The 8,959-nt window shown below is 38.2% G+C and overlaps 1 protein-coding gene across 1 annotated transcript; it reads right to left on the reverse strand.

Moving 5' to 3' along the window:
• Positions 1–5,546: 5,546 nt before the first annotated feature.
• P2RY1 (purinergic receptor P2Y1) lies at positions 5,547–8,662 on the reverse strand. Its single transcript, XM_044070519.1, has one exon. The coding sequence runs from the start codon at positions 8,055–8,057 to the stop codon at positions 6,978–6,980; it is 1,080 nt and encodes a 359-aa protein (XP_043926454.1). The 5' UTR covers positions 8,058–8,662; the 3' UTR covers positions 5,547–6,977.
• Between the last annotated feature and the right edge of the window lie 297 nt (positions 8,663–8,959).

An 8,959-nucleotide genomic window follows, 5' to 3' on the forward strand; every position in this document is an offset into this window, starting at 1 on the left:
TAAGCACAGAAGAGGTTATCAGAGACCTGGGGACCCAGATTGACAGTGGCCTTTCTTTTGGCACTCACGTTGCTAAAGTGGTTAGAAAGACCTTCTACATTGCCCACCTGATCATGAAGGGATTCACATCCAGATCTAGTGAGGTCATTGTTCCCCTGTACTCTTCACTTATCAGACCAATGATCGAGTACAATGCCCCATTCGGGATGTATCTCGCCCGACATCTGCAGCAATTGGAGAGACCCCAAAAGTTTCTCATCAAAAGGATAAAGGGACTCCAAAATCTGTCATATGCTGCCAGATTGAAGAAACTCTATTCAGTCGCATACCGTCTGCTCAGAGGTGACATGTGCCTGACATACAAGGCCATGTCCAACCCGGAATTAATGGACATGCTCCACCTCAAAAAATCCAAATCCACCAAAACCACTAGAGCAAGCAACTTAAACCTTAGCACGGATATAAATAGGGCGTGCTGGAGGGATAGATTTATCACTCAGAGATATGCTGTGGAATAAAATCCCGGTCCATGTGAGGCAGTGCACCTCGCTGGCTCTGTTCAAGAGAAATCTTGACCTGTGGATGGGAGATCGTAGGTTTACCCCGGGAATCATCTCTGTGTCACTGCTGGACAGAGGCACAACAAACTAATGGGTACAGTATTTTTTCATATAAGGGGTGGCGTAAGCCACAAAAATTCGGGCTAGGCTTATAAATGCCTTGGGGCAGATAGCCTAGTATAAACCTATGAACCCTTCACAGCCCTACATATTCACCTCTGCAAGTGACACACCTCCCTGATGACAGCATTCAATTTTGCCATGCATTCAACGTGAACACTGTGGAACTGCCTACATGAAGTGAATATCCTACACAGTTTCTCTTTTTAGAGATTCAACAATTCTAATGAGTTTTGACCTCATTTGTATCTTCAATGTGCTGACAGCCCAGAATCTACATGGTTAGTAACCGTGTAGGCAGGGAAACTGCACTGGAACCCAATACTGTATCCATCAGCTACATTCTGCATATGCTTACAGTACAGTATAATACTCTGTTTCATGGAGGTTTACACATTTTAGCAGCCTGCATTACTTACGAGTACATTCTTCATTTGGGGGTGGGGGGAGTGAAACTGCATTTATATAATGGCACATAAAAAGGAATTATTAAGATTGTTACACTGATTTTCTTGTATCCACCCTGTGCAATTAGGTCAGAATTTGTGCAATGTTACATGTTAAGGGCAGTTCTGTAGAAATGTAAGAGCTTTTACTTGCTTTTGTTTCCACGTAGATTCCTTTCTGTGGCTGTATTCGGAAAGTTTTAGAAGACACGGCCAACATGAACACAGAGTCCACACTGTTATATTAGAGGTTGTTGAATTGCTCCACTGTGTTGATTTGTTTAATTAGCATAAAATTAAGTTATTTATGCTGTAATTTGCATGCCATGAAAGTTTTCATGTTTGTGCATGACTGCCCCACTGCATGCTGCTATGCTGAATTTGATGAATCTAAAACATTTCGCAGCCATGTGCGCATTGTTGCCATGACACACACATGGTCAAAATTATCATGTATGCTTTATTGAATCACCCCGACTCACTTTCTCCATTCATAAAGAAACCAGAAATGAATTGTCATGATTTATACAAAGAGGACATGTGGGAAACAACACTTGCTTATACTACAACAAGGTTTAATGGATAATTAATATTATGGTTAAGTGCCACTCCAAGTTTCTCACATTAAACAGAAATCTTTTGCACTAGAGTGAGATGGCTGACTTACATAATACCTAAAGACATTTAGAAACAAATTCATAACAGTTACGATGCTCTGTAATTTGCAAATATTTAAAATATATTTCACTTTGCCCTGTACTTCCATTCTTAACTTACAGGACATATCACATTTGCCTACTTTACATACAATGTATTACACAGTTCAGTGAAGAAAGGTGGAAAGTTATGATAATAAAAAAGGACTCACTATGTATTTTAAGTGACCATGCTTTGTTTTAATTTGCAGTTTCCAGTACACGACTCAGGTTGGTCTAGTCCATGTGGTTTTCTCAGCAATAATACTGGAATGGCTTAGAATTACCTTCTCCAGTAGACCAAGATTAATCAGGTCTTTCTATAGATTGTACAACTTAAAGCTTCCCTGAAGAGGTAATACATTTTCTTTTCTTTTGCTCAAAGATCCCTGTGAGTAACAATTGCTGCCATGAAATTAAGATACTTCCTTCTTGAAAGAAAAAGTACAGAAAATTAAGGTAAGATTAAAAAAGCAAAGAAGTTAAATTATCAGCAAAGGCCCATGTAGCCAAATCTTTTGAGATCACAGTTATAACATATTGTTCTGCGAGTTGTACTATAAGGCTTTGAATTGTGGTATTGCAAAAAAAAAAAAAAAACTTTCAAAAAATATCTGGACTCCAAAAAGATCAACTCAGTCATTACTTAAATAAGTAAAACCAGAGTGTTCTCTGGAAGGAATGATAGCAACACTAAAACTCATCAGTTGGCTATGCAGTGCAAAGACAGGATTCATTAGAGAAAAGACTGGTGCTGGGAAAAAAATGAAAGCAAAAGATGTGGGAGGCAGAGGCTAACAGACAGATATCACTACTGCAGTGATGGATATGAGTTTGCAAGGCAACTGCTGAAAGACAGGGCAGATGTACTGAAGCCCTTGAGGACAGGAAGAGTTGGACTCTACCATACAACAAGTTGCAATTACACTATATCATGACTGCTCTGGCTGCAGTTATCTTGTTGTTTTCCTATTAGTCCTCTCCAAACAATGTCCCCTTTTTATTTAGTCTGAATTTCATCTTTTTTCTGTCATTTCAGTACAAGATGTTGACTGTGGACATACAGCATTGTGTAATATTATATCGTATTATATTTGGTAAATGTCAGCATATAAAAATGCAAAATTTGTAAACACAATATAAAGAGCTGTTTTGTATAATCATCATCTATAGCAATGCTACAATAAATGAAATGTTCATACATGGTACAGCTACAATGGCGTGCAGAATATACTTTACATAACCAAAAGCCCAGAATACCAAATGCTAGTTTGCCAAGACCAAAATACCAAAACTGAAAATGCTACACCACGTAGTTTTTCCCAGGGCAAGTAAACACTTTCCCAAAACTACATTCAAACACACCATACTATGTGAAACCCACTTAGGTTGGGGAGCTATGTCCCTCACCCCCCCATAACTATATATTCCAACACCAGCATCACATTACAGTGGGGAAAGGGCATATTTCCCATGCTGGGCAAGTATCTACTTGCCCTGGGAAAAACTATGTGGTTCAGCATTTTCAGTTTCATTATTTTGGTCTCAGCATAATAATGATTGGTGTTATGGTCTTTCAGCCATCTAAAGTAGACCCACAGTGCATAATAGCATGAATATCAGCTAGCAAGGCTATGTCACCTTATAGTAAAAACAAATCTGTTCCTTATCTCAGTTAGCTAATACTAATTTCTATCCACTTTTAAATGTGCATTTTTTCCCCAAAGCGAATGTTTTACTGGATAATCATATTTTTATTCACTCATTTGTTCATTTCTCACATTACAAGCCTCTGCTGAAATAAGTGCTCAGAGCAATTTTCAACAATGAGCATTAAAACAAACCTTTTTTTTTCAAAATCTGTTGAAGAAAGGAGAAAGAAAAAACATGGGTCAGGTGTTGGGTGAAAAACAGCGGTTAATCTTATAGAACAACAACAGAATTCTATTATTAAATGCTCAAATTCTTTATTCTTTTTCTCCCTATTTATAGTGTCTGCTATGAACAAACAACACAACATTAAAAAAATGAAATTAACTGTTTATCTCCACTAGAACAGTACCTTACTGTATTGTGGTGGTTTCACTTTCAAAAAACTTTTATCTCACCCTGGAAAAGTCTCCAATTAATTGATCTCATCAAGACCACTGAATACAGGTAGTTTTCTGGCCAACTCCCTCCCCAAACTGACATCACAATGGCCATTCTAAAAACCTATCCATGCTGTGATGTGACAGCTTCCTGGTCCTTCCCCTACCCAAACAGAAAGTAAAGGCTAGAACAAGAAAACAGTACACGAGTCAAGTCTCCTGCTGTGAGCTGTCAATCACAGCAGGTGACAGCTCAAATTACCCTTAGCACTTTGATGGATACAGAAGTTAGTTGTGAAGAGGGATGGGAGAGGAGTCAAAGTAGTACAATTCAGGCTTCACAAAAATTGCAGTTTAGCCATTCTAAAAATAAGCAGCAGTAAAAAGCACTTTGAAAGTCTGTTCCGTGGCATTTGCACTGTTTTGCACTGTTTGTGTTTTAAGTGGTCATTGAATGGCATGAAATGTTAAAAAACTAACAGACTGAAAGACAGTACTGTATGCATGTAAAAGTAATGCCGTGACAGGAGCTTTAGGAAGAAAGAGACCTGTGTGATGTAACTTTTTACAGACGAGCACTGCATTGTGGGATACTTAGAGGCAGACTAAACAATCAGAATTACTTCAAGAAGCCAGATCCCATGTGGTCAGACTCAGAAATTATATATAAAAATATTTAAAAACCTGTAAATAGTCCCAGAGTAGTGTTAAAATGTAGGAAACACCAAACCGTGATGAAATAAATGTGTTTTTGAGTCTCTGCATGCAGTTCTCCTTTAAGCTTTTAAATGATTATATTGAGTTGAAGCTCCTCCCCCATACTTAATCATGGTAATATCAAACACATGTCCACTTTCAGGCTAGAATGTTTTCTATTTTTTTTTTCAATGCATATATGATTACAATGAAGACACTTTTATTAAGTATTATACTTGTCTGATAACCATATAAGTGTAGTCTTGAGCCATAAACACAGTCAGAAATGCCATATATCTACATAGAAAGAAAGAAAATATACATATGTATAAAATGTGTGCACACATGCTCATATAAAATATTTGTAATTATACATATGCACACACAGATATAAATATGTAACTATTTAACAACATGAATTAATGCATACATTTATGTATGGATAATTTAATCAAGTACTCTTCAATAAATAACTCAAAGTTTGCCATATTAAAATGAAAAAACATAGTTTCAAAATTGGAGCTGGTGCATTTCAAACCTATTTTTCTAGTTTTGCAGTACAGAACCTTAACCATTATGCCTTTACTCATGTAGTTTTTAGATAAATAATTAGAGCAGCAAACTATCACTAACCTACTGTGTATGAAACTTAAAATAGCAAAGTTAAAAAAACATATCTAACTTTAAATTTAAGTGTTGGCACAATCATATCTTTAGCTTTGAAACTCTCAAATTTTGTCTCAGAAAACATAGATAGAGAATTCCAGCAATTTTGAACCACCAAGAAGAAATAATTTCTTACTAAGGGAAGTGTCCTCATTTTCTGATTTTACATATAACCATATATCAAAAACAAGACAAGAAATGCAAACTATATCACATCACTTAAAGTATGAACAATGATGGTACTGATATAAAAACACAGGTTAAAGCACTTAATCACATACAAAAGTGTTCTCTTTATTTATATTGAAATACTGCAGTCGACTTTGTCATCACAAATTGGGCAGGAGAAATAAAGGGGTCTTAAATGTTATGCTATCTCATACCTAAAGCTGCACAACAGCTGCTTTATTGGGAAAATACTGAATTCACCACAGATAAATATAAAATGTGCATATCAGCATTACGTATAACAAAATACAATCTAAGAACATCAACATTGCTTAAATTATAATACACAACACATATATATCCCTTCATGTTAGTCTTAGGAGTATACAGGATTAGGCACATGAAGTGTCAGTCTTAGTTAAAAGTGCTTTAATATTAAATACCAGTGGAATTAAGCGCACAGATTCACCACACTGACCACATACAGCTAGCCACAAGAGAGTTGGGCAGTCATAAATATTTCATAAAAATTAGTGTTAATGTAGAAAAAGGCAATCACAGCTTTGTTTTAAAATCATAACCAGGATATCATTTCCTCATATCATTTTTTTTTAATGTGCTTTCCTTCCTGTAATTCTGTCAAAGTTCAGTCAATAAGCTGGCAAATCATTTTAGAAAATGTGTGCAGTTTGGGCATGTTAGGAAACTGCTATTCTGAAGTGAAATGTAAAGCTCTGCTAGGGAGTGGAGGAGTTAGCTTTCCCTGATCATTTATTAGATTTGAAGGTAATATATTTTGACAGCATTTATATCATTTCTCTACTTAGACATATGGAAGGGTTTAACTACTGGTGAATGTAACTGAACAATACTGCAGGCAGAACCTGGAATTGTATCCTATACATACTTCTGCTTAAACAGCAAAATTAAAATATAAACCACACAAAGGTTTAAATAGTGATAGCTGAACAAGTCAGTGTGAATATGATCACAGCACTGTCTGGCGTCCAGCTTACTTATTTACACGTTTTCCCCTTAAACTGCTTGTATAAGGGTCTTCAGCACTTCCCAAAGTGCTAAACCTCTGAAATCAGAAGCCTGAGGTACTGATCTGGGTTGTTGTACTGCATGCAGCTGTTTGCACTGAATTCCCATGAACTCTGAAGCATTCAGCCTATTCATGACATTGGCTGCAAGCCAGTCTCTTAGACAGACGATCCCTGCCTGTCAGTGATGGCCCAGGAAATGCAATACACAAATGTTACAGCTTTCTGAAGGTGGAAAAAAACCTGTCGGGACAAGTTTCTGCAGAACACTGTCTCTTGAAAGCAAACAGCCAACTGCACCTAGCTTATTGAAAGCAGCACACTACCCCGCACTTACAATCCTTTACACTGCTGTTGTAGGTCAGAAAAAATCAAAATAACATGTTCTTCAGGCAGGTTACCAAAACATGGCCACTACATAAAACAATACTCCTTAAAAAGGTGACAGTATCACATAATTAATTTCCTCTCCTACCCCAAATTTCTGAATTCATGTGCATATGCGGGTATTCCCATTTTGGGAATAGTCTGATATCATATTGAGAGAAAGCTCCTCACTTTTGGATACCACCTCACTCTTCCTAGTCCCCTTTTTAGTCGCCCTGGAGAGTCTTTTCCTGAAAGTGTCTCCCGCCAAAAAGTAAAGAATAGGATCAACGCAGCTGTTGAGGCTGGCCAAGCCCCGTGTGACTTGGTAGGTTGCGTAAACCCTGTCATTAAATGCGCACATGGAAGGAGTTTGGAAATCGAGCCTGGAGCGCAGGTTCAAATTTTTCATGACATGGAAAGGAAGATAAGAAATGGAGAATACTGCCAGCACGATGATAACCAGGTAGATAGATTTCCTTCGCAGAGGGGCATTGGTCATGTCATTGTTGATCAACGCTTTTGCAATGAGTACGTAGCAGCTCAGGATTACAATAAAAGGGATGCAAAAGCCAAAAATTGTTGTGCACATGCTGTAAATGAAGTAACTCCTCAAGTACTCATCAGAGGTTGTGTCATAACAAGTGACTGTCAGATTCTTCTTGTAACCCGTACGTGAGTAGTAAAAGATAGGGGAAATGCCGACAATGACAATAATCCAAACACTTGCACTTACATAAAATGCATTTTTCTTTTTAAGTCTCCCAAGGGACTTGAGTGGATATACAACACCCGTATACCTGTGCACACTGATGCAGGTCAAGAATATGATGCTACCATACAGGTTCACATGGAACATGAAGCGCTGCAGTTTGCACAGCAACTCTCCAAATACCCAATCTGTTTTGTTGAAGTAGTAGAAAATCAGAAGAGGCAAAGTGAGGACGTAGAGGAAGTCTGCAAGGGCCAGGTTGAACATATACACTGAAATGCCGCTCCACGGTTTCATGTGGAAGACAAACATCCATACGGCCACACTATTCCCAATTAGACCAGCAAGGAAAACTATAAAATAAACAATCGGTAAATAATAGAACTGAAAAGCAGTTTTGGTTAACAGGCACGCTGTCACGTTGTCAGTTGTAGTGAGTAGTGTTGCGTTGCCGGTTTGATTCCAAAAGCCTGCAGAATACGTTTCAGTCATGGTCTGCAAGAAATTTCTGCAGTAGGTCCCCCTGCAAAAACACTGCGCAGCTCAGGCGCTAAACGTGTTAAAATAACTAGTATTGTTTTCCTGAAGAGTTACTAAAATTAAAAATTATTTAGCCTCCCATAATACATGATGGTCCTTCAGCTATTCTAGCATTTAAATTCGCAGTTCCTTTCTTTCATACTTTTAGGACTAAAGCATATAGGAGTCATAATCACAGTTTGTTTTTTAGAGTTTAAGGAAAACGAAAGGAGTTTCATTCACACACTCCTTTTCACCCAGAAAGAAGCGGCACTAGCGCTGTTGCACTCAGTACAAGAAATAGTGATAGACAGTCTCAGCTGAGTTCTGAAATTCCATGTAAAAAGAAACTGAATTCACCCCGTGTTTTGGATTACAGAAATCGAGCACATTTATCCAATCTCACCGCTGAACTGCACACCGACCCTTGGATGGCATTAATTCTAGTCTGCATTTTTCTAAATTAGTAAACTGCGAGTAATGACAGTCAATGTTCATAGATGATCTCCCCTGCAAGCGAACTTCTGAACACAGTGCCATGCAAGTTTTAGGAGGAGCAGCCACTCCCCCTCATGCTGTGAAATGCCATGAGTGGGCGGGGTCAGGCAGGCTTCAGCAGGACGATGCTGTCCCCAGCGTCACGTGGGGCTGAGTTTCTGTTACGGGGGCGGGGAGAGGGGGGACGTGAAAATGATATCGATATGTATCATCGTGTGAAAGAAGCTTCCACCGGAACCAAGAAAGCAGATGTGGTGAGACAGCAGATCTAAAAAAAAAAATAAAAAAAAAACAGGGATACGTAATTCACAAGTTTCACTGAGTGCAACCTGTTTTATTCCTATAGTGACCCGAGTGTTCGCACGGCGAAAAGCATG

Source organism: Protopterus annectens, chromosome 4.part1 (genome assembly GCF_019279795.1).
Source record: "Protopterus annectens isolate FY-2018-M chromosome 4.part1, PAN1.0, whole genome shotgun sequence".
NCBI classification, from domain to species: domain Eukaryota; kingdom Metazoa; phylum Chordata; order Ceratodontiformes; family Protopteridae; genus Protopterus; species Protopterus annectens.